Here is a 24940-nt window from a genome sequence, read left to right as displayed (position 1 = left end):
TATATATATATATATATATATATATATATATATATATATATATATACACACATATATATACACACACAAACTTTCTCTGGCATCTGTTGGGAAGCCACCACCCCAAATAAAAATAAAAAAAATAGTTCTCTTGTGTCCTTTCTGTCTTCTGGGGCAGATCAGGAGTAAATACCACAGTCTGCCCTACTCCTCCCTGGAGGTGCGGGGGGGCAGAAATACTGTTGCTTTTGGGGTGTGAGCATAGCTGTGCCCATGGTGGGCAGCCCTCACCTCTATATTTTTGGCGTCTGCCATCTAGTGGACTTTCTGCCCCCTCCCTGGTGTAGAACAGGGCTAATCTGGATCCCCGCCCCCACCAAACTCTTACCCAGGTAAGTATTGATTTGTCCTTCATAGGAAGAGCTGGGGTATGCCCCTGTGCATACACATATGAGCATGATAAAGTGTCCCGGTGGTAACAGAAACCAGTCCTTTGTTCAGTAATTTAAAAAAAAACTTGAGTCCCTATTATAATCTAGTTCCCTAAATTGTTAAATGAAGAATGCACGTAACTCATCATTCCAAGGGTGCCATGCCATTACTGATACCTACATTGGGCCTGCTTTGTTCCCACTTTCACATCCCGTTCTGTCCACAAGTTCTATCCACAAGTCCCTTTTATCACTCCATGTTGTATCAGGCCCGCATTCTAGAGGGTGGGTGGGTTGCTCGATGTGCAGCATCGGTAAGGGATCTCAGGTATTCTAGTTTAGTATGTTGAACGGTTAGGCGCTCCTCCATCACACGTAGCATGTTGCTCTGAAGAGGCTCAGTGTCATGGAAGTTGTGTTTTTTTATGTGGCACAGTTGGCATGATTTCAAACTCTCTGAGTTTACTAGGAAATAACGTGTTTCAGGGATAAACTCTCATTACAGTCTTATAAGAATCAATACTCAAGACATAATAATCATGAATATTAGAGTGCACAATGTAGAGAAAGTAATAAAAAATGTTGTGGTTTATTCCATTCGAAGTTTCCAGCTGGTCCAGTATTTAATTGGAATTTGCAAGATCAAGCAACAGACAAGTTTTGTCTTATGGTATCTTTTTTAAGGCTGAAATTTAAAAGTATTAGGACTAATAATTGGTTGAAGTTAGGGCTAGGGCTCCATTGGCCAATATGGCTATTTAAGCCTAGGGTTCAGGGCATTTCAGCTCGGGCTTCAAGGATAAAGGCGGAGAGGACAAGGGCAGTTACCTGTTTGGGCCGGGTTGAACCTAGGACCAGATATGCTGCCTAATTTTTCATTTACCAGCAAGCACCTTGAGCCATCCACATCCACAAACAAACCTCATACAGATTTCAGTGTCTCAACAACCACTACTTAACCCAGCAAACTACACCAATACACCCTTCTACCCCAACTACAACACAATAGCACCTTCAGTCTCACACAAAACACAACTGTGTCCTATACCACTAACAAATACACACATCACCAACACAACACAAAGCCACATTATACTCAACTTTAATCCATGCAGACACACACTTCCTGTTCATACAAAACACCAGCTGTACCCTCAACTTCCTTCTAACTGATCCCTTTTTATCACAACAAAAGCTATACTCAGCCTTCCCTCATATCACATAACTCTTGTCCATCCCCTCTTACACACCACATACTCTCTTCTCCAGAACACATCACCAGCCCCGTGCAATTCAAATACCACTCACCAGCTGTACTTTACATACAAAACATTCTCAGAAAACCACTACATCAATATCTCCTTTCACAACAACAAAACACACACACCAGAATATCAAAATCACACACACTTTCATGATACTTTCCATCACAAGTTAGAAACAAACACCCACTCTCTTCCTCATGGCTGCACAAATAACACACATCCTAGTCTATCTTTACTCTAAAATTTTCTGTCCTCACCAACAAAAACGATAACAATGAACCAACACAACAACTCTCACCAACACAACTGCTCTCATTTACCCACCTCTCATCCATTGCACAGTTTAGAGCCTTAGAATATGACCCACATGCACCACCACCACCCCTAACCCATACTCCTTCCGCCCTAAACAGACGCAAAAAAATAAACATGCCACTCTTCACCACTTCGCATCCCCATGCCTATTACACCACAAGGCTACCCTACAAAAACAACTCAAATCTCCTTCTCTCTCTCTCAACCACTATCTCCTCCACTGACACATGCAGATCACACAGATTGTTGGACGAGGAACATAATATAGAAAAAAACATTATTGTGACCCTCAAACAGCTAATAGCAGCACTAATGACACACCTGTTACAAGTTAAAGATATACTGCTCACTTCTCTACAAAACTGTCGGACCACCACCAAAGCACAGTCTCTAACCTGCTTTCTAATAAATGCTCGATCACTCTCTAAAAACAAGCACCACATCTGTAAGGAAATGCCTCCTTGGCATGGTTACCCCCTGACTTTTTGCCTTTGCTGATGCTAAGTTATGATTTGAAAGTGTGCTGGGACCCTGCTAACCAGGCCCCAGCACCAGTGTTCTTTCCCTAAACTGTACCTTTGTCTCCACAATTGGCACAACCCTGGCACTCAGGTAAGTCCCTTGCAACTGGTACCCCTGGTGCCAAGGGCCCTGATGCTAAGGAAGGTCTCTAAGGGCTGCAGCATGTCTTATGCCACCCTGGGTACCCCTCACTCAGCACATGCACACTGCTTCACAGCTTGTGTGCTGGTGGGGAGAAAATGACTAAGTCGACATGGCACTCCCCTCAGAGTGCCATACCAACCTCACACTGCCTGTGGCATAGGTAAGTCACCCCTCTAGCAGGCCTTACAGCCCTAAGGCATGGTGCACTATACCATAGGTGAGGGCATAAGTGCATGAGCACTATGCCCCTACAGTGTCTAAGCCAAACCTTAGACATTGTAAGTGCAGGGTAGCCATAAGAGTATATGGTCTGGGAGTCTGTCAAACACGAACTCCACAGCACCATAATGGCTACACTGAAATCTGGGAAGTTTGGTATCCAACTTCTCAGCACAATAAATGCACACTGATGCCAGTGTGCAATTTATTGTAATATACACCCAGAGGGCATCTTAGAGATGCCCCCTAAAAACATACCTGACTTCCAGTGTAGGCGGACTAGTTTTTGCCAGCCTGCCACACACCAGACATGTTGCTGGCCACATGGGGAGAGTGCCTTTGTCACTCTGTGGCCAGGAACAAAGGCTGTACTAGGTGGAAGTGCTTCTCACCTCCCCCCGTAGGAACTGTAACACCTGGTGGTGAGCCTCAAAGGCTCACCCCCTTTGTTACAGCGCCACAGGGCATCCCAGCTAGTGGAGATGCCCGTCCCTCCGGCCTCTGCCCCCACTTTTGGCGGCAAGGCTGGAGGAGATAATGAGAAAAACAAGGAGGAGTCACCCCCCAGTCAGGACAGCCCCTAAGGTGTCCTGAGCTGAGGTGACTCTTACTTTTAGAAATCCTCCATCTTGTAGAAGGAGGATTCCCCCAATAGGATTAGGGATGTGCCCCCCTCCCCACAGGGAGGAGGCACAAAGAGGGTGTAGCCACCCTCAAGGACAGTAGCCATTGGCTACTGCCCTCCCAGACCTAAACACACCCATAAATTCAGTATTTAGGCCCCCCCAGAACCTAGGAAACAAGATTCCTGCAACCTAAAGAAGAAGAAGGACTGCTGACCTGAAGCCCTGCAGTGAAGATGGTGACGACAACTAATTGGGCCCCAGCCCCACCGGCCTGTCTCCCTACTTCGACGAAAACTGCAACAGCGACGCATACAACAGGGACCAGCAGCCTCAGAGGACTGCCCTGCACCCAAAGGACCAAGAAGCTCCCGTGAACAGCGGCTCTGTTCAACCATCTGCTACTTTCTGCAACAAAGAAGCAGCTTTAAAGACTCAACGTTTCCCGCCGGAAGTGTGAGACTTTCCACTCTGCACCCGACGCCCCTGGCTCGACCTGCAGGAAACAAACACCTCAGCGAGGACCCCCCGGCGACCGCGAGCCCGTGAGTAACCAGAGACGACCCCCCTGAGCCCCCACAGCGACGCCTGCAGAGGAAATCCAGAGGCTACCCCGGACCGCGACTTCCTGTAACAAGGGACCCGACGCCTGGAACCAACACTGCACCTGCAGCCCCCAGGCGACCCTCTGCCTAGCCCAGGTGGTGGCTACCCCGAGGAGCCCCCCCTGTGCCTCCCTGCATCGTTGAAGAGACCCCCGGGTCTCCCCATTGATTACAATACAAAACCCGATGCCTGTTTGCACTCAGCACCCGGCCGCCCCTGTGCCGCTGAGGGTGTACTTTCTGTGCCTGCTTGTGTCCCCCCCCCCCCCGGTGCCCTACAAAACCCCCCTGGTCTTCCCTCCGAGGACGCGGGTACTTACCTGCTGGCAGACTGGAACCAGGGCACCTCTGTTTCCATTGAAGCCTATGTGTTTTGGGCACCTCTTTGACCTCTGCACCTGACCGGCCCTGAACTGCTGGTGTGGTAACTTTGGGGTTGCCTTGAACCCCCAACGGTGGGCCACCTTGGACCCAGCTTTGAACCCTGTAAGTGTTTTACTTACCTGTGAACTTAACATGTACTTACCTCCCCTAGGAACTGTTGATTTTTGCACTGTGTCCACTTTTAAAATAGCTTATTGTCATTTTTGTCAAAACTGTACAAGCTAATGTGATTATTCAAAGTTCCTAGAATACCTGAGTGAAATACCTTTTAACGTCCTTCTTCTTTACAGACCACCACCTAGCAATGCAGCATTCCCAGACATATTTCATGACACAGTTTCAAACCTTATAACACTATACTCCAACCTATGCATTCTTGGGGACCTAAACATTTGGTATGACAAACCCAATATGCCCCATCCAAAAAACATCATCATTGGTCTGGTCACACTTAAATCTACATCAGATCATACACAATCCCACACACGTCACTGGGCACATCCTAGCCGTCTTTTTTTCAAATCCAGAACTAGTTGTCATTCAAAGAATTACTCAAGTCACATGGGCGGGCAGGCCACCATTTGGTAGCTTTCTAACACAAATCAACACTCCAAGACCACCTTCTATGCATCCATCAACCTTGCAACAAACACTATTTTGAATATTTAGAAACACAACTAACAGCCAACACAGATCTAGACACAATACATTTTGTTTGAAAACTTTGAGAGGCTATAGGGAGCTTTTGTTATCCTAATACCACTCAGAACAACAAAACAGTACAAAAAACAAGCGCAAATAAATACAGAGCTAAAATAGATAAAACAACAAATGGGAAAGCTGCAACAAACCTGGATAAAAACAAAGAGCACTCAAGACAAACATCATCTACACAAACTTAACAGACTATACAAAACAACAATAAAAAAAGATAAGAAAAGGTTGTAGGAAGCTGGCCTGGTGTGTGGTGGGTACTTAAGTTACATACACCTAATACCAGGTCCAGGCATCCCCTATTCGTGTAGCGTATGCAGTGTCTATAAGCCAGGTTCTCTAGAGGTAGCTGTGGATGATAAGCCAAGGCCTATCTAGGAGACATGCAAATATCATGCAGTACCACTGTAGTCACACAGCACTTACACACATGAAAGAAAACACTCAGTGTTACAAAAATAAAGGTACTTTATTTTAGTGACACAATTACAAAAAAGTACTAGAGAGGCAACCCTCCAATAGGAGGTTAATAACACACTAGATATGTACACTAGTAATCAGAAATACGCATAAATAGCAATAGAAAACAGTGCAATATCAAATAGCCAATAGTGGCCCTAGGGGGAGCCCAAAACATATGCTAAACATTTTTTTTTAATGGAATATGAATGTAGGACCCACACCTAGTAGAATTTGAAGAGGGGAGCTGGGGCTACCAGGAATCCCCAAAGGTAAGTACCACATGGCCCCCTAACGACCAGCAGTAAGTTACTGGATTTTCCCCAAACCACCCAAAAGGAAGGAAAAGAAGAAAATGCAACACTCAGACAAGACTGAAAGAAACCAGTGGTATCTTCCTGAAAAGGATGACCTGTGGAAGTAGGGGACCAAGTCCAGAAGTCACAGAAGAGTTCAGGGGGAGCAGGAGCTACTACCCACCCAGCTGTGGTTGCAGGAATTGGTCGACGGTAGGACGAAGACAGTCAAGAAGGCAGCTCTGGAGCAGGCGAAGAGTTCCTACAGGATGCAGTCAATGTCCCACGCCTGATGGATGATTGCAGTTGGTAAATGGCGAGGAAGAGCCACCAACAAGCCTTGGCAAAGGCAGAAGTTGCGGTGCAGCAAAAGTGGAGCTGCCGGGGACCAGCAAGGTCCAGGAGGACTCAACCCATGGGGGGACTCTCAGCAAGGCAGAGAGTCAACATAAGAAAAGGCAGCCCCCACAAGAAACCCACTGGACAAGGAACCAGGAGTTGCAGAGGAGTCCATGCAGCACAACTGGAGAAGGGTCCCACACTGCAGGAGAAGCATGCAAAGGGCTTTGCCTCACAGGGAAGAGTGCAGGGGACTGGGGCTGCACGGATCATGAAGATCCCTTGGAGGAAATGCCAACAAGCCATGGTACCTGCAAGAGACGCAAGGCACAAGGGTACTGTCCTGCGTGGGAAGGCAAGGGCTTACCTCCGACAAAGTTGGACAGCTGGCAGAGAGGATGAGGACTTCTCAGGCCCATTACCCATGATGCAGCTCAGGATGAGAGGAGATCCATGCAGCCGGTTGTCGTTTCAGTTGGTGCCTGCAGATGCAGGGGAGTGGCTCCTTCACTCCAAGGGAGATTCCTTCTTCCTTCTCGTGCAGACTGAAGACATGCTGCCCTCAGAGAATGAACAGCCAGGGAAATTTTGCAGAAGCTGGACGGAGTTGTGGAAACAATGTTGCAGGCAGTGTCTTCGTCGTGGATGCAGATTGTCAGTTCTTGGAGGGTCCAGCTGTGGTTCCAGTGGCTGGAAGTCATAGTAGAGGAGCACTGCTGGGGGTCCTCTAAGGAGCCCCCAGAGTGCATGGAAACATACTTCCAATACTGGCAACAGTATTGTGGTATGAGTCTGACATGTTTGATACCACACATGCCTAGGTTCGGAGTTACCATTATGTAGCTGGTCATAGGTAGTGACCTATGTCCAGTACATATAATAAATGGCATCCCTGCACTCACAAAGTCCAGAAAAATGGAACTGGAGTTCATGGGGGCACCTCTGCTAATGCAGGGGTGCCCTCACACACAGGTACTTGCACCCTGCCCTCTGGGCTAGGAGGGCCTGCTATAGGGATGACTTACAGTGACCTGGTGCAGTGACCTGTATTGAAAAGGGTGCATGCACCCTTTCACGCAGGCTGCAATGGCAGGCCTGCAGATACACTTTGCATGGGCTCCCCATGAGTGGCATAATACATTTTGCAGCCCATGGGGATCCCCGGGTACCCCAATGCCCTGGGTACCATATACTACGGACTTACATGGGGGCACCAGTATACCAAATGTGGGATGTAAATGGTTCAAGTAACCACGTTTGAAAGAAGAGAGCATAATCACTGGGCCCTGGGTTAGCAGAATCCCAGTCAACACAGTCAAACACACTGACAACAGGCAGAAAATGGGGGTCACCATGCGAAGAAAGAGAGTACTTCCCTACACAGGTACTCTTCAGACAGAATTCAAAATGTAAAATCTGCAAATAACTAATTTTATAAAACCCACCGAATTTCATAAACCTAAATGCATGGAAGGAACTCATCCCATTACCCAAGAATTAACAGACAAACTGGCAGTGATTACACAACAAAAGCAGACACATTGGACCCATATTAAAAAAAAAAAAAGGAAAACCACCAGCACCCACCCATTTCCAAATATCTGCTCCAACAGTAGACCAACCCAGCCTTTGTATTCCTTAAAGTGAATTTATGGATCTGGTCAAAGCAAGCAGGCCTTCCTGCTGCCCTTCTGACCTTTGTCCACCACACACTTTTAAGAATTTCATTTGTCTACCTTTTCTGCCATACCAGTCAAAAGAATCATCAATAATTCTTTAACTACAGGAACATTTCCAGAAAACCTAAAAATGACATACATACACTTATTATAAAAGAAAACAAGGCTGGACCCTTGTGACCCCAACAACTACAGACCAATTACAAATGGACCTTTCCTGGGCAAACTGATAGAAAGATCAGCATTCGCCTTAGTGTCATAATTGTTTGAACATAACTCCATACTTTCAGACTACCAAACTGGATTTGGCCCAGGAAGAGGCACATAATCTGGCCTCATCGCCATCTGGGATGGCGTTAAAAACACACTAGGTCACAATGGAGTTGCTGCACTACTTCAGTTGGACCTCTCAGCTGACTTTGACACAGTTGATCATAACACCCTAATACAAAGACTTTACGAAGTTGGCATAGAGGAAACTACTCTTGACTGGATCACATCCTGCCTTCAAAACAGAAGAATTGTCATCCATACCCCCCCTTTCCCATCCAAACCATATTTCACAAAAGCAGGGGTCCCTCAAGGCTCAATCATCTCACCAATGCTTTTCAATATCTACATGAAGTCACTACCAGCAAAGACCTTGAAAAAACACAAATCTTCAGTTGCCTCAGAGCCATTGATCAGTGGATTACATGGAGCAATCTCAAACTGAATGCTTCCAAGATAGAAATATATGTGGCGGCTGGACAAATTATGACCCACTCTACACCTCTTCTGACGATCTAGGACCACCTCCTAAAGTATCTAAGGGTGTAAGAAACCTTGGAATTACTATGGACTCCCAAGTTAAAAATGAATGCTCAAGTGGACAAATTAGCAAGATCAAGGTTCATCACCATGAAAACTCTGTGACCCATCTTCCCTCACCTAGGATTTCCACACAAGGTCCAAACTATTATCTCTCTTGAACTGTCTAAACTGGCCTCTACCATGGATCATCTCTGTCTACTATGAAAAGACTACAGCAGATTCAGAACTCTGCTGCCAGATTACTCTTATACGTAAAGCAACAAGCCCACATCTCCCCTTCATTGAGGGTCTTACATTGGTTACTGGTTGTCAGAAGATCAACCTTTAAGCTGCTTTGTATCACCCACAAAGCAATACATGAAACAGGACTGCTTTTCATCAGGAATAAAATCTCAAAATACATTCAACAAAGGAACCTCCACTCAAGATTTGCATCTCACCTCAAAACCCCACTGTACGAAAAACCAAAAAAAGACAATACATCTTTCTCTGTTCAAGTGGCCAAACTGTGGAATTCTTTACCCCAAATATAAGATCCACGTATAACTATCTTATCTTCAGAAGAATACTCAAGAGTTAGCTCTTTCCTACTAAACCACCATACTCCTTGAGACCCTCCTGGGTGAGTAGCCGTGCTCTATAAATACTGATTGATTGATTGACTCAAACAGCAATGTACTGCTTATCCCTGTGTATATAAACATTTGTTTTTTGGTATATGTAAAACTAATACTATACTTATAGTTCATTATACTAATTGACCACTAATGATTTTGGGTTCCAGAGTAGTGTGCTAATCGCCGAAAAGTGCTTTGACGCCTCCTTAAGGGTAGTAAGCACTATACAAATACAATAACCTGTATAAGGAATGTGCTGGCATATTCAGAGCCTAGTGCGATCATAAAGTTAGCCTAAACAGAGTCCAACCATGAAAAGAGTGTCTGCATATGCAGAGTGTGAATAGTCAAGGACTTGTGGTAAATTGAACTCTGGTATATTGAGGCTCCATTACAATCAGAAAGGTGTATGATCAGAGCCTTGCTAAAACCAAATCCTGACCTAAAGCAAACTCTAGCATAATCAGAGTGGCTGTTATCATACCTTCCTTATAATGAGAATTCTACCATGCATTTTCCCTAATTAAATGGCACTAAATAGGGCAAGTGGATCTTTTTATAGAGCAAGTAAATTTCCGAAGCATCTAGTCCCTTGGTCGAGTAGTTTATTTATATAAAATTCCATATCCTGAGGCATCAATCGGTTCTCCCAACTCTTTAATATGAGATGGCTCCTATTTTTGTTCTGTGGCTATACGATACCATATCCGTATTAGCTGTATATTACTATTATTTACTAATGGCTCCACTTGTAGTTAACAGGAGAGAATCAAAGTGGGGAATTTGTAAAGGCTTCAAGGGTCTGTGACCCCCATTTTAACAGGCAAATATTGTGTGACATCCTGTTGTTTTATTTCAGGTGCATGCATCATGTCTCAGGAATCTTTGGTCTGCAACATAAAAGCACCTGTCCTACTTCAGGTTGGGGATATGAAAACAGAGCTCGCCCGACCTGGTGTGGCTGTCATTGATGTGACTTTCCCTCAAGTCAAGCACATTGACGTGAGTAGAGGTCGACCATTTAGCATTTGCCGCCTGCATCTGGTTCCTATCTGTTTGTGCACTGTAGTGCTTTTTTTTATTGCTGTCTTCTCCCTAGTTGCTTCTGTCTTACTTCTTTTTCTGTGATACAATGAGACACACTTTGCATGCTTCTGCCAGCTGTCTTCATGTTGCACATATCATTAAAATGTTTGAAGACCACTGCTCTATGCATTATTACCCATCCCAGAAAAACAGGAATAGTGGAAAAACACTACAAGTTAAAATCCCAGAAGGGAATTGGGAAAATGACCTGGGAAGCTGATGTACCACAAGAATAATAGGCTCAGAGTATTATAATGCAATACATACATTTCATAACAGCCTCCCACATCATACATGTTAATGGTCATCCCATGTATAAAAGGCTAAACTCCTAAAAACTTATTTATAAGTTACCTGCTGGCAAAGTGCAGAAATCATGAGTCTATTAAATAGTTGGTACTATTCATCTAGAGTTTAAAGCCTGAGGTTGGGGCCTAACAGAGGTGGACATAGTGGCCTTTGTATATTCATGACACTATGACAAATTTGCAGGTCACCGACGTCTAAAGTCGTCAAACTGTGAATGAGGATGAACACATTGGGCTTTTAACTTTTCTTCTTCTACTGCTTCTTTAAAGGAGGAAAATAACTTATCTTTTGCCTCCTTGCAGATGAATGACCACAACAGGTAGAAAGAGGCAGGTAGTGAGGCTTTACCAATGGTTTCTGCAATACAAAACCAGCACAGTCTGTTCCAGAAGTATACAATACTTGGAGACCTCCCAGGGTATCACAACCACAGAGTGCCATATAATTCTTGCAAGTTCGAAATGTGTTGCTATGTGGCAAATAGACACATTACATAGGGCTCCAAGACTTTCTCAAAATTAAAAATGAGCACACCTTACAGTTTATATGTGCTCTTAGAAGGTATAGGTAACTTAAGGTCAGATAGCACAGTAATATGACTCACATGGCAGATATATCTCAGCAATAGGTCTTGTTAAATTTAACCTTCCAAGATGAGATTAGGTAGATTTTGAACCACACTTCTCTTTGGAGTGAATTGCGATTTTGAACCTTAATTCTGTTTGGAGTGAAATATTAATCACTTCTAATTTCTTAAAAATCTGAGAAAATCACTAAAGGAATTCATTTTTTTAAATTTTCTTTTACAAATAGGGTCTCTATCATAGAAAAGTATGGCACAGGAACTAACCTATTTTATCTGTGTCTTTTCTGGATGTCTTAGTCATACAACTTATATCATGGACGGAGACACCACAACTTTACACTGCTCGTGCTTCTCATTCAGCCAAACAGTCCGTAAACTACTCTCTGTACCTGTAGAGAATCCAACTAAGAAAAAGAAAGATGACAAAACAAGGCCCTTTCAGGGTTAGAGTGATGCATAAATTATGCAAAAAAGAAGAGAGAACTCTGGGTAGTTCCCACGTTTAGGTGGAGAGCAGCTCCAGTAAGGAGCACCCTGCAACACCAAGTACACTCGGAATTTGCTCACCTTAAAAGTCTGTTTATCTAGATAAGTGTTTAAGCATAGGATCAGCACAGTGCTATCCACGCTGAGCTAGATAGAGAAAAAGTCTCTTGCCATTTATACAGCAAAATCTTTAAGCACAGGATTGACACAGTTTCATCTCGCCGAGCTGTAAAATGAAGAAAGCCATTTACCACTTCATGCACAGGATTACAGCTTTGGACTGGTGAAATACCATCCAAGCCAACCTGGAATTAGGAAAACCCTGACACGTGTTTCACTCTCATTAGAGCTCTTCAGAGGGGTTTAGTTTTGTCCAGACACAAGGGAGCACCCAGTATAAGTCAAAACAAAGCTCTTTCAGGGTTCGAGTGACGCATAAATTATGCAAAAAAAGAAGCCAGAACTCTGGGTAGTTCCCAAGTTTAGGTGGAGAGCAACTCGGGTGAGGAGCACCCTGAAACACCAACAACACATACACCTGCTCTAGATTTGCTGATAATCCTAATCAGTGTCTGGATTCAGTATAAACGTCAAGTTCATGGGGGCTGGAGGCAATGGAGAGCAGGTCAGTAGAAAGTGCAAGGAGCAGCATCACTAGACGGCTAACCACATCGTATCTGCATGTGAGCACTCCCTGGGTTAGGATTTATATTAGGAGAAAGCACTCTCCTTTGTGTATTCAGTGTTCAGTTATAATGGTAGTATACTTATTGATGCTTCGTATTATCTTTATTTGTGTTGCATATTACAAAACCCAGCAGCCAACACGTTTCGCTCCAATTCCTGGAACGTCTTCAGTGCTGCAGAAAAGATTTTTAAAAACTCTGTAAATACAATATTAAAACAATATTTCCTACATAAAATATACTTGGAGCATTTGCTTTCTATTTGTTAAAAGTGCATAAAGAACAATATCTTACTCTGGACAACCTCACAAAGAATACACAGTGGGATTGGACTTTTTAAATGCTACCATATGTGCCCATCAACAATGTAGTAATATATGCAAAAGTTACAATTGATTTCATTATGTTGCAATAGGTTTCGAAAACATCCAATCAATAAATGAAAAATAAATAAATGAAATCATTAAATGACAAAAATAAATGAAACAAATTAGGAAAATGTGAGTACGATGGTGAGCCGGGTGACATATGCAATAAGTATTGATGGTTTACATTGAATTGTTAGTGATCTGTAGAAGACAATGTCCAAAATAAGGCCTTGGTAGGGTGTTGGTTAGTTGACGTCCTGTACCACATTGAGTATGCTGATGAGATTGAAGAGGGTGCCCCTTGATTTTTTTGAACTTTTGTTGTCTGTGAGGTTTGAAGTCACCAAACATTGGGTATCTGTGAGGTAGCGGTCACAAAAAAAGGGGTGGTATAGGAGTGTTGGATGGATGAGGGGATTTGAGAATTTGTCGAATGAGTTCTTTTTCTGCCCGAGAAGCTTTTAGATGACATGGAATGAGGTGGTCTGAGTTGCAGAGAGTGGGAAGTGGCATGCGAGAAGCTCCATGAAGTTAAGTCTCACATGTTTGTCTTGGGAGCAGGACCAGAAAGACTTTTGGATGACAGTGAGTCCTGCTCAGTGTGCACAATGGATGCTGTAGCCACTGGGAACAAGGAAGTCTAAGAAGCGGGGATGAAGCAAGGTTTCTGTCATGTAGAGTACGCCAAGTGTGTGATAGGTGATGTAGTCTGTGATATTTGGAGTAGGATGTATGGCAGAGCATCAAGATTCAGAGAAAACATAAGCACTATAGTGTCAGGAATCAGGGCTAATATAGGCATTCTGGCATGCTTGGGGGTCTGAAAACGGTGGAAGACAAATCAGTGGAAACTCTTGACATCAGGAGCGTTAGATCGCTAACTGCATGAATTCACATACTCACTCCCTGGTGCTAGGGTCATGTCTGAGTCAATAGTAGCAGACCAAAAACCCTAAGATTATTCAGGGGTCAGAGTCTTTGACTGGCAACGTGCTGTATGTTGCATTGGCTCTCTGTTTACATACCCGTGTGCATTTGTATCCAATCCATCATTGATGTTGTGTTTTCCTTTTTGGTTCCATCTCGCTTTTGGTTCCCTGATTCATTTTGCGTCACTGACTTTTGTTGGTGTGTATGCCTCTTGATTATTTGTAACACTTTTAGCTGTATTCATAGTAGGCCTGAAGCAACCCATAGCAAATTTCGCTGCCAAAACCAGTAAGCGTGTACATTTATCTGTGATTATCTCCTCACTCTCAATACTATCACCTGTCCTTCTCCAGCTGGTTTTCCAGCTGATGAGAGTGAACTGGTTTCTTAAAATAGAGTTGCACAGTGACGTTCCTTGCCTGACTCAATTCAATCTGGGAACGAGCTCCAGTTCAGTCTTTACTCTCCCTTCCCCTGACCCTTCTCAGATTCCTATCACCGGAGCACTTCACCCTCTGCTTGCCGGTAATAAGTATTCAGGGACAGCAGAGGTCTACATCCTCTGAATCTGACAATGAGTTAGAATGTGTATTGAGATGTGCAGGGTGTGTGGTACTTTGTGGGAAATGTATGAGGTTGGATCTCTGTTGTGTGAGGATGCGTTGAGAGTTGTGTGGTTTAGGTCTGTGGGGTTGTGGTGATAGGCTGCATGGTATGCTGCATGAGACACAAGATATAGCTTACTTTGTAGGTTGCAGAGGATCAGGGATGCCGGCCCTAGTCATTTACACACAATAAGAGGCAATTCGGTTGTGTATGTTTGCGTTTAGATAAGGTACCCAGGTGGTGGGGAACTCTGAGGAGTTAAAGTAGGGCAATGGATGGAAGTGATGTCACTTCTCGAAGAAGTAAATGCTGGAAACTGCAGTGATATCACTACCTGCAGAAGAGGATGCTAGAAATGCAGTGATGGCACTTCCTGTGTAAATGGAGAATGAAGTCTGTTTGTTTGGCTTCTTATTTAAAGATGGTTTCGGTTGGAAACCAATTATGTCTTTTCCTGGAGAGGTGGATGCTATTAAATGCAGTGATGTTCCTTCTTATGGAGATGGATGATGGAAAATGAAGTGCATTTGTCTGGTTTCTTCTTTTAGAGATTGCATCACCATATCACGTCGTGAAGAGGTAGATGCTGGGGAAATGCTGCTTATACACAAGGGTGATGGAGACTGAAGTCTGCTTGTGTGGTGATTTCTTTTAAAGATGATTTTGGCAGGAAGGCAGTGATGTCTCCTTGTTGAGGTAGATGTTTCGAAATGCAGTGCTGCTGCTTCCTGTAGCACTGGGTGCTGGGAAATCCAAGTCGGTCAATTCCTGTGGAGAAGGGTGATAGGGAATGAAGTATGCTTGTCTGTCGACTTCTTTTAAAGATGGTTTTGGTGGGAAACATGTGATGTCGCTTCCTGAAGAGCTGCTTGCTAGGAAATGCGATTCTGCCACTTCATGTAGCGTTGGGTGCTGGAAAATGCTATGATGACATTTTCTGTGGAGATAGATGAAGGAGAAATGGACTTAAAAAGCCAAAGAAACTGTTTTGCAGAAACTTCAAATTAATAAAGACGTAGTGAATAGTTTGGCAAGAGTCAATATTGGCTCATTATGTATGTACAGATATACATGGATCTGGACATTGTCCCTTCATTATTACTTTCACAAGAAAGTAATGTTTTTTTTCCTTTGAAGGTAAGACTTTGCACCATTGACTGATGGAGTCCTTCAAAGCATGCTTATCAACCTTCTCAGAACTACATCGTCCTCAAGGACATATTGAATCCAAAAGGGAAGTGATCCTCTATTACAAATAGTTCTGCTAGGAAACACAGGTTTTGCCCCTTGGTGCAATTCACCAGTACTAGAGTTAAGGCCACAAATTCATAAAAATCCTTTCATGGGGAATACCCCTTCTTTTCCAGTGGTTAAGGAGTATACATCCCTATTAGAAGATCCTTTCAAGTAGAGTGGTTTTCCATCATGCAAGATCAATAACTGCTTAAAGTATAAAAAATATCACTTGTTAAACCTTAATCCTGTCTCCGATGCATTCGTCCAAAAGTTCACAAGTCATGTCCAGCTTTCTAATTGGTTCTACATCAAGAAGAGGTGCCCTTCAAATCAAGCCTTCAGACATCAGCTTTCTCTCTCTTACCAGCATGTGTTAGCACCTTCCCTTTGACCAGATCACCTGCCTCCCATTTTTTTCACACACTTCTTCACATCCTAATAACCCTTGAACTGCAATAGGTCAGCTCTCACTCTCTTTCTCACTGCCCCACCATAAGCCATATTTGTCTCCTTGGAGTTAATCCACGATTGTTTTAGCTGTAATCCTGCTGACGGTCTTGTGTGAGGCTTTCTGGACTTGAATGCTCAACTCTTTGATCTGCCTTGCCAATTTCTACTTCTGCTCCGTTGCACTCTATATTTTGCTGCAGTGTCAACTGAACACTCCTTCTTGATTGACCTTCTTAACCAATATTTTCCAGATTTCGTTATACAAGGATGTTTGATGCTCCATAGTTGCAAATAGTTCCAAGATGCTTTTCATCTGTGCTGAGCAGAAGTCACCCCAACAGGAGTTCTTTCTCTGCATTTGCCCTCCAAAATGAAAAGCCTTCCCAATACTTTAGGTGTATGCAAATATCTGACAAAATGATACTTGATACTCTTTCGGAAATAGTTAACCACCGCAGTTATGGACAGACGATCTTACCAAAAATTCCAGAAGGCCTTATAGTGTCTAAAGGAATATAGTTGTAAGTTTTGCTAGGCACTACAACCAGAGTCAAAAATTGATATTTTATAACTGGTCAAGCAAGCCTCACTTTCTGTTTTTTGACGTCTCCACGCCATCTTTCATCTGTAGTTACTAATACCGTTATCTTACTCAGCACTTTATTAAACTCAGTCCAACATTTTCATCATGTGCCTTTCACCTGAACCATTTCCTGAAACTCATGGCAGTAAATACTCTTCCATGCTCATTAGCCTTAATTGTCTCCCCTCCTTAACATGCTACCCTTATTTTCTTCTACAGTGTTGATGGGAAATATAGGATGGTGCTTTAATGGTAATTTCCAAAACTGCTACTGTAAGTAAATAATTGAGATGATCATGATTCTCTCCTGCGGGCCTTGGCATACATGTATATGCATGGTGGCACATAAAAAATGTGCTATCTGCTAATTTGGACCATAATTATGTTTAATAACACCTACATATACAGTGCTGCAGAACGGCAGAATTGTGCTATTAAAGTATAGAAACACTATGGTTTTGATTCACAAACATGGAGTTGCACATCTGAGAAAGGCAATTCGGTCCTCCTGGAGGTATTTGCCTTGCACACACAGGTCTGTTCAGTAACTAGACCTGTCTACTGTAGCTCAGCCCTTCTTGGTTATTAAAAGTAGTGGATGTGAACCTCATTTTTTGAAAAGGCATATGCACCAGGAAGCAAATTCTCCCTGTAAACTAGGAATGTATGGGTTTAGTTCCCTAAGCATGTCAGTATTAGCAGGTATGGATCCTCCGCTTTGTTAGTCATGTAGCACATTCCTCAGAATCGGCTTTGAAGGGCCCTATAAGACATACTATAGGATTTAAGTTCTAAACATCGTTTAGCAGTATTATTGAATGCTGTGCACTAATTCTCATGCTTTGTCTGAACATCAGTGGACATGTCTATATAGTGAAGGCAGGGAACATGATTCAACTTTTTTCTTCGTAGATTCCCCTGCGCAGGTCCTGTGCCTTGTCTGTGGGAGGGATTGTAGCCTCAGCACAGTAGAGAACCTGTCATGCCACTTTGTGTGATTGAGGAACTTCGTTTGGAACAACATCATTGTTCGCATGTATATTTGGTAACTGAATGAACTGAAGTATGCAAATTCAGTGGCAAAATACTTTTTTGCTGACACAAATTCTGTAAGTGAATTGGGCCATCTGCAAAATGCAATAATTTTTACGGTGTACTCTCTAGCTGGTAGAAGAAAACAATCTGCTTTGTACTGTAGGTGAGGGAATTGATGTTTTTTTTCGGGGGGTGGGGGGAATGCAATAATGACCAAATATGTATACTCTGGGATACTATTAAAAACTTTGGGGAAGCCTAAATGACCGCTGCAGTCAGAGTATTGTCTCAAACCGTGTTTCTGTGTTTTTTTGTGCAGTTGCACGTGATCCAGTTTAAGAATTACTACACAGCCTTCCTGACTGTACGGATACAACAGAGAAAGCCTGCAGAGGTGGGTGAAGGTCCCTTGAAGTGGCGCACCTGCCTGAGGAACTACAGACTGATGCCAAATCCACACACAGAGGAAGGTTCTCATGATTATGTGTCCCTGTACAGGCATCAGGTGAGAGGTTTTATACTACATGTGGGCAGGGAAATATGATATGGGTCAGTCTCTCACCGCCTTTTAGATAACGCTCATTTATGTCATGAGGGGGTAGACCAATCATTTTACAGCTTTGCTCGACACTACTCACTCCACTTTTCTATTACATCTGTTACTTATTCAAAACTCTCTTCAAACGCAGTAGCTTCCTGCTATTATACAATTGCCATAGGTTGTTTCCTTGATTTTTTTTTCAGACTTATTGCTTCCCAGTTGCTTCTCTCCAATCCCCAGCACTAATTAGCACCTACTAAATTATTGAAGAGGTAAATGCGGTTGTAGACCCTTGTTTAATGAGCCCTTATCAAAATTGCACTGTGATGGCCATCAACAGTGTCAAATGCTAGAAAAGTTATCACCATTGACGCTGCAGTGGTTGCTTTTCTTAAATGTGACATTCTAAGCCGCACCATGTGAATCAACTACATTGCTGTAGTTGCAAATTCGTGCTTTACACCAGTGAAGCTAGCTAAGAGCTATGAACGGAAACAAAAATAAACCGCTCCCATTTCCATGAAAGCTTAAGTCCAAGTAAATATCTAATTTCAGAATAAAGGAGCCTCAAAATAAAGTGTGAAAAAACATTCAAGTGTCCTCAAAATGGCTTTCGTTTTTATGTTGTCAAAGACAAGGATTAAACAAATCTTTGTTTAGTTACTAAAAGTATTATAATGTAATTTTTGTTTTGAGAGGTAGGAATCTAGCGACGTTACAAATTTAAGATCCACTTTTAGCACTTCACTTTACTGTCTGTCATGAACAGCGATTTGAGAAATAAGAACAGAATAAAGACTTAAACGCATTTTCACCAGAAGCACTCCTAGTGCCTTTAGGACTCCCAGAAGGGTTTTCACGGGCTTCGTCAGATAGGTTATCCTTGTCCTCACAAGACCTTTGCAGATCACATTTAAGAATACATGGCGAGAGGAGCACATGTACAGAAGGAAATAATTAATGTATTCATTCATGTTGCAGTGAAAAGCTGATAACGTTCAGTTTTTGTTGAAGAAGGGTGTCATGATCCCACATAACACATTGAGGCCTAACCCTGCTCACTGTGTATTTACTAACCAGTGTCTGGGAGGGTGTAGCAACATGTACACCCACAGCTTATTCCAGACCATCTTTTAGGCCTGTTTGAACATGCACTGGAACATTTCTTCACACCTTAACCATGTTGTTTGTGAACAGTTGCTCTTTAATCCATGCCCAAGGCTACTACAGTATATCCTTACCCCATTAGGCCATCCCGCTACTGCGGCATAAATAAAAATCACATAATGCTCAACAGGGGAAAATGCTTGCTTCACATCTTTCTCGCTCTTGGCTTGATTCAAAACTATCTGCTAATTGATGTACCCCAACCACAAATGCCTGAGACTAAACCCAAGGTTTATTTATGTTATTGCCACCAGCCCGATAAACCATGAGCACAAGGTATGTGGGTACTGTAAATTGTCCACATACTTTGTGTCCTCTGGGAACGATTTTGAAGCAATTCTGGACTTTAAAATCCCATTATTCTTTCAAATCTCTCGGCTTTCAATCGTGATTCATTGGGGGTCCACAGATGCCAAAAGGTTAAGAACTGTTGACGTAGATGATGGAAATGCAAATCATCAAATTTAAAGTAGCTGTCAATGAAAAATGCACTTTTAGTCCTCTGCAACCTCTACTCCACATTTTCCTTTTCATCGAACACCATCCACTTTGCACCTCTTTGTACTTCATTTCTTTGTTCTTTAACACCTACTCGCCAGCTGGATGGTATCCTAACTAGGCTGGAGCTGCAGAAGTTGTCTGGGTTATTGTCAATTGAATATAATTAAGACTGAGAGTAGAAATTACTATAAGAGTTGAATAACCTATTCATGATTTTCCATTCCCAGCATGTAGGAAGGCTTCAATGCAAGAGATATTTGATAAAATAGTATAAGCAGCAACTATACTAAACCATGCAATTTTGTTATCAGAATCAGAAATTGAACGCTTCCCAAGTACTCGTCCGTACTGACTTTTTCCATTTGACCATTCTGTGAAAAAAATGTTTTATTTTTTTATCCACCATCCAACGATGTCAGGTTCACATTTTCACATCTTTTCTACTGTTGCTCCTGAATATTGTTCCTCTTACGTAGGCAACTTCTCCAGTGACCAGCCCATATATACTTTTTCATATTAAGCATTTTGTAAATATTGTTACTCCTATACTGAAATCTCACATCATTAAAGCTGATCTGTAAAGGCTCAGTAAATTGGTAATACGAAAAATGAGGAACAAGAGCAGGTGATATATATTGCCTTGGGACCCACTTAAAACTGTAGGATGATCATTTTACCTTTACAGAAGTTACAAAACATGCAGCAATCCACACTGTTAAGTTACTGGTACACAATGGTTTTGTTTAAGGTGCCCAAAAAATATACTGCTTCCATTTGAATGTTTTTGGCTAATAGTCAGAAATCAAGACTTGACTGCTCTACTGCTGCTGAACTCGCATCCTTATGCTGTAGCTTTCTGTATTGGGCCCGGAAATGTACCTTGATGCTCTTCTGAAGCATCTTCAGTGCTTCCATCCAGACACAGGGTTTGATTGATCTGGATCCCTCTGTTTAATTCCAAAATGTCCTCAGTACACACAGACATCGGAGGTTAGAAACAGTTTTGGCACAGAAATGATCCAGGTGTTGGAAAATCTTAAGCTTTCTTTTGAAAAGGCACTGTTGCAGCATTCTAAGAAGCACAACCAGAAAAGCCATGAGATGAGCCTGCAAAAACAGAAGAAACACTTTTAGACTCCTGTGTAGGGCAATGATAATTCACGTTACGATATTTACACTATCAAGGTTTCTGCTGCATATACAGTTGAAGGAGCACTGAAATGACTTTCAAGATCTCTGGTGTGATAAATGCAGGATAGAAATAACTGAGTTTGCAAGCACTTCAACATTAGAGGAATAGGAGACATACCATTTGCACTTATCTCCCTTACCAGGCTAGTCTGTTAAAGCTAAGCTCGCCTGTATGATGTACAGTTATTGGAAGGGAATTCATGTTTTCTGGCAGAGTCACTCACTCTTCTACAAAGCAACAATAAATTATTTTCATTACTCCCAAAGGCGCATCATCACACATTATTAAATATATATTCAAGAACCTTGTCAAAGCTCAATCAGCAACTCCACAAGCAAAGAGAAAGTTCTATTCTGCCCACAAGTTTCTACTTTCTTATGGTCACAAACAGTGGTCTGCAATTCTAATTGGAACAACCAACCCACCCCTTCACAAGACTATCAAAAAACCTGATGCTTTTGGGAAAATAGCAGAGGCATCCTCGCACAGGCGGTGGTGGCATCAGTAGTAGATCTAGTAAAATATAGATTCTGAAGGTATATATGAAGAAGGCAGCAACTATTGTACAAAAGGAAAATTAAATTGGGCCATCACTCGATCCTTTCAATGCAGCCAGCATAATAAAGCTAACCATCTTTTGTTATACAGTAATTCGAGTGGCTGTACATTTCAGGCTTCTTTCTGGATGTACTGATCCATATTATCAATGTGCCATTTGGTATTATCAATGTGCCATCTCATAGGCCTTGGGAGTGGGTGACACACTAGGGCACATTAAGAAGGACAGATGGACAGCAAAGGCAGTGTGGGCATTCCAAGGGTAGGGCTGCACCAGTATCTCATAGACCACAAATAAGACATATTTATGGACTCTTAAGACTACAAAAAGCAGTTACCAACATGTTCTTCGTACAGCCAAACACCTTTGATTTCCTGGCAGCAGCACACATCCTCTGAGCACCGAAACAGCTGTGGATGAGGATAGGAAAAGTTTCAGTTCCTGTGAAACATTGACATAGTTTTCACTCCTCAACCACATGACGCCTGCCAGGTGGTGGGTGAGGTTACTTCCTCAATAGTAGTGCAATAGAATCCCAGACAGTATTAGGCCATGCAGTGAAATCATCGACCTTGACTGCCCTGTATTGATTTTCAGACAAATGGATAACACTGCTTTGCAGTAAGCACATAGCATGGAAATCTAGACAAGGTTATTCTATCAAGAGTTTTACAGTTTAAGGTTAACATGTATCCACCTGATATCCTGCTAACTCCCCAGGGAAGAAGAGTGTTGCAACACTACATTGTGACATATGTACACATAACTGTATACATTACAAAATAACAAGGGAAAAACAAACTGAGCAGGGCATCCTGAGTGTGGGAGATTTGGGGGTTTGGGGCCACACCATCATGAGTCATACTGATCCCACTTGTGATCAGTGCCGAAAGCACATAAAGCAAGTAAATTAGTTGCTTTTCCAAACCCACTCACTCCATGGTCTGATGATTCACAACATGCAAATTTCGAATAGCCTACCGATGCAAATCTATTGTGAAATTTTTATTTTTTATTTTTATATCATACAAATTTACAATTCACTGTGAATAACATCTGAACTATAATATCAAAAAGCGAAGTTGATTGCCTGTTCTACCTCTCCAGGGAGCTGCTGTCCACAGAGTAGTTTAAAGCCCTAGTTTAACAGCACAGCTGTTATTGACCTTATGTGAGCAAAAGAAAATTAACCTCAAGAGGCACTACTGAGAGGAGTGCTTTGGCTCCGTCTACATGTTAAGCTTCCTCTCCATTGGATTTGATTTTGTTTGTTTTTATTTCTTTATTGGCATTTAAACAATACATCCACATGGTGTACAGTGGGCAGCAAAAGTTACAACTCTGTGTCAGACAACCATAGCTGCACAATAATCAATATTACATCAACGTCGTTGGCGGCAAATAAAAAAGGTATAGCTTAGGACAACGTGTCGAGTCAGTGAGTCAACCCAACAGTGCAAGTTGGACCACTGCACCACACCCATTGGAACAGTAGCCAACATTAAAGAGCAACTTAAATAATAATAAATCTTTTTAAAATTCTGGCTGGAGCTGCTATTGAGCAGTGTTAGAAACGGGGTCTCTAGTTGGCAGAGGTATACACCCTTGCCCAAGTAGGGACCACCATCCTAGTCAGGGTAAGTCACACACAATCCAAATTATTCTGTGCCCACCCTCTGGTAGCTTGGCACTGAGCAGTCAGGCTTAACCTAGAAGGCAATGCGTAAAGTATTTGTGCAATAAATCATACAGTAACACAGTGAAAACACCAAAAAAATAACACTACACAGGTTTAGAAAAAATAGATAATATTTATCTGAAAAAAATAAGGTCAAAACGGCAAAGATTCAATAATAAAAAGTTGAAATATCACTTTTAAAAGGTTTAAAAGAGTCCTAATTCTTAGAAATGAACTGTTGTCTCTTTGTTACACACAGTACATGGTATACATCAAAAATATCATGCACAGAGACCTTAGAGGAGGAGATGCGTGGAAAAATAGGGTGTTGCGTCGGATTTTCTGATGCGGCACAGACAATGTGTTTTTTCTTCCCACTCTGCAAGGGGTTTGCGTCATTTTTTGGTGCACAGTCTTGGTTCCTCACTGTGATGCAGGGATCTTTTGATGCAGACGGACGATGCAGGGAAAATCCTTGATGCGCTGGTGCATGTGTAGACACGGGTGCTGCGTCGATCTGGTAGGCGATACGTTGAATTTTCTGTCGTGAGGGAGACACTGCGTCGAATTTCCAGTCGGGAAGTCAGCGCTGCGTTGATTCCGGCAGGCGGTGCGTTCATTTTGGACGCACATGGAGTTCAGTCCAAGCCCCTGGAGACCACTTTTGGGGAAGGCAGAGTCCTTCTCAGCACGGTCAGAGGCCAGTAGGGCAGCAGTCCTTCTCAGCAAAGCAGTCCAGATGAGTCCTTTGGGCAGCCAGGCAGTTCCTCTTGACAGCGTGCAGGTGTAGGTCCAGAAGTGTCTGACTTGGTGGGGTCAGAGACCCAGTTTATATACCCAAAAATTTCTTTAAAGTGGGGGAGACTTCAACTAGTGGTATGAAGTGCACAGGTCCCCTTTCATCCAAGTCCTTTCTGCCAGGGTCCCAGTAGGGGGTTTGGCAGTCCATTGTGTGAGGGAAGGCCACTGGCCTTTGAAATGCAAGTGTCAGGCCCTCCATCCTTCCAGTCCAGGAAGACCCATTCAATATGCAGATGAAAGCAGGGGTGACTGAGTGTCCTGTGTCCGTGGTTGTCTGGGTGAAATGCACAAGGGGGCTGTCAACCAGCACAGACCAGACGCTGATTGGAGACAGGCTGTAAGGCACAGATGGTTTTAAGTGCAGAGAAACGCTCACTTTCTTAAAGCGGCAGCTCTAAAATAGAAAAATAAAATCCAGCCTCACAAATTAGCAGGATTTTCAATTACAATTCTGGCCGTACTAAACATGACCTGGGTACCCCTTCAGACCAGAATCCATCACAAAATATATATCAGGACAGTCCTAATGATGGTCTATGAAAGGAGCAGGCCTCACAGTAGTGGAAAATGAATCTAGAAGTTTTTCACTACCAGTACATACAAAACACATAGGTACATGCCCTGCCTTTTGCCTACATAGCACCCTGCCCTGTGGGTTACCTAGTGCCTACCTTAGGGGTGACGTATATGTGGAAAAAGGGGAGTTTAAGGCTTGGCAAGTACCTTTAAATGCCAG

General features: G+C 42.8%; 1 protein-coding gene across 1 annotated transcript in view; it reads left to right on the top strand.

Annotated features, from left to right (window-relative positions):
• NICN1 (nicolin 1, tubulin polyglutamylase complex subunit) overlaps positions 1–24940 on the top strand; it is a 45525-nt gene that overhangs the window by 6182 nt on the left and 14403 nt on the right. Inside the window, exons 2-3 of the mRNA XM_069206861.1 lie at positions 10264–10406; positions 18085–18270. Of these exons, the coding sequence (XP_069062962.1) occupies positions 10275–10406; positions 18085–18270 (318 nt within the window). The 5' untranslated portion in view covers positions 10264–10274. The remainder of the gene's footprint in view (positions 1–10263; positions 10407–18084; positions 18271–24940) is intronic.

This window comes from Pleurodeles waltl, chromosome 9, assembly GCF_031143425.1.
Source record: "Pleurodeles waltl isolate 20211129_DDA chromosome 9, aPleWal1.hap1.20221129, whole genome shotgun sequence".
In the NCBI taxonomy this organism is placed as follows: domain Eukaryota; kingdom Metazoa; phylum Chordata; class Amphibia; order Caudata; family Salamandridae; genus Pleurodeles; species Pleurodeles waltl.
The sequence above is the reverse complement of the archived record's forward strand: the minus strand, read 5'-3'. Positions and strand labels throughout refer to the sequence as shown.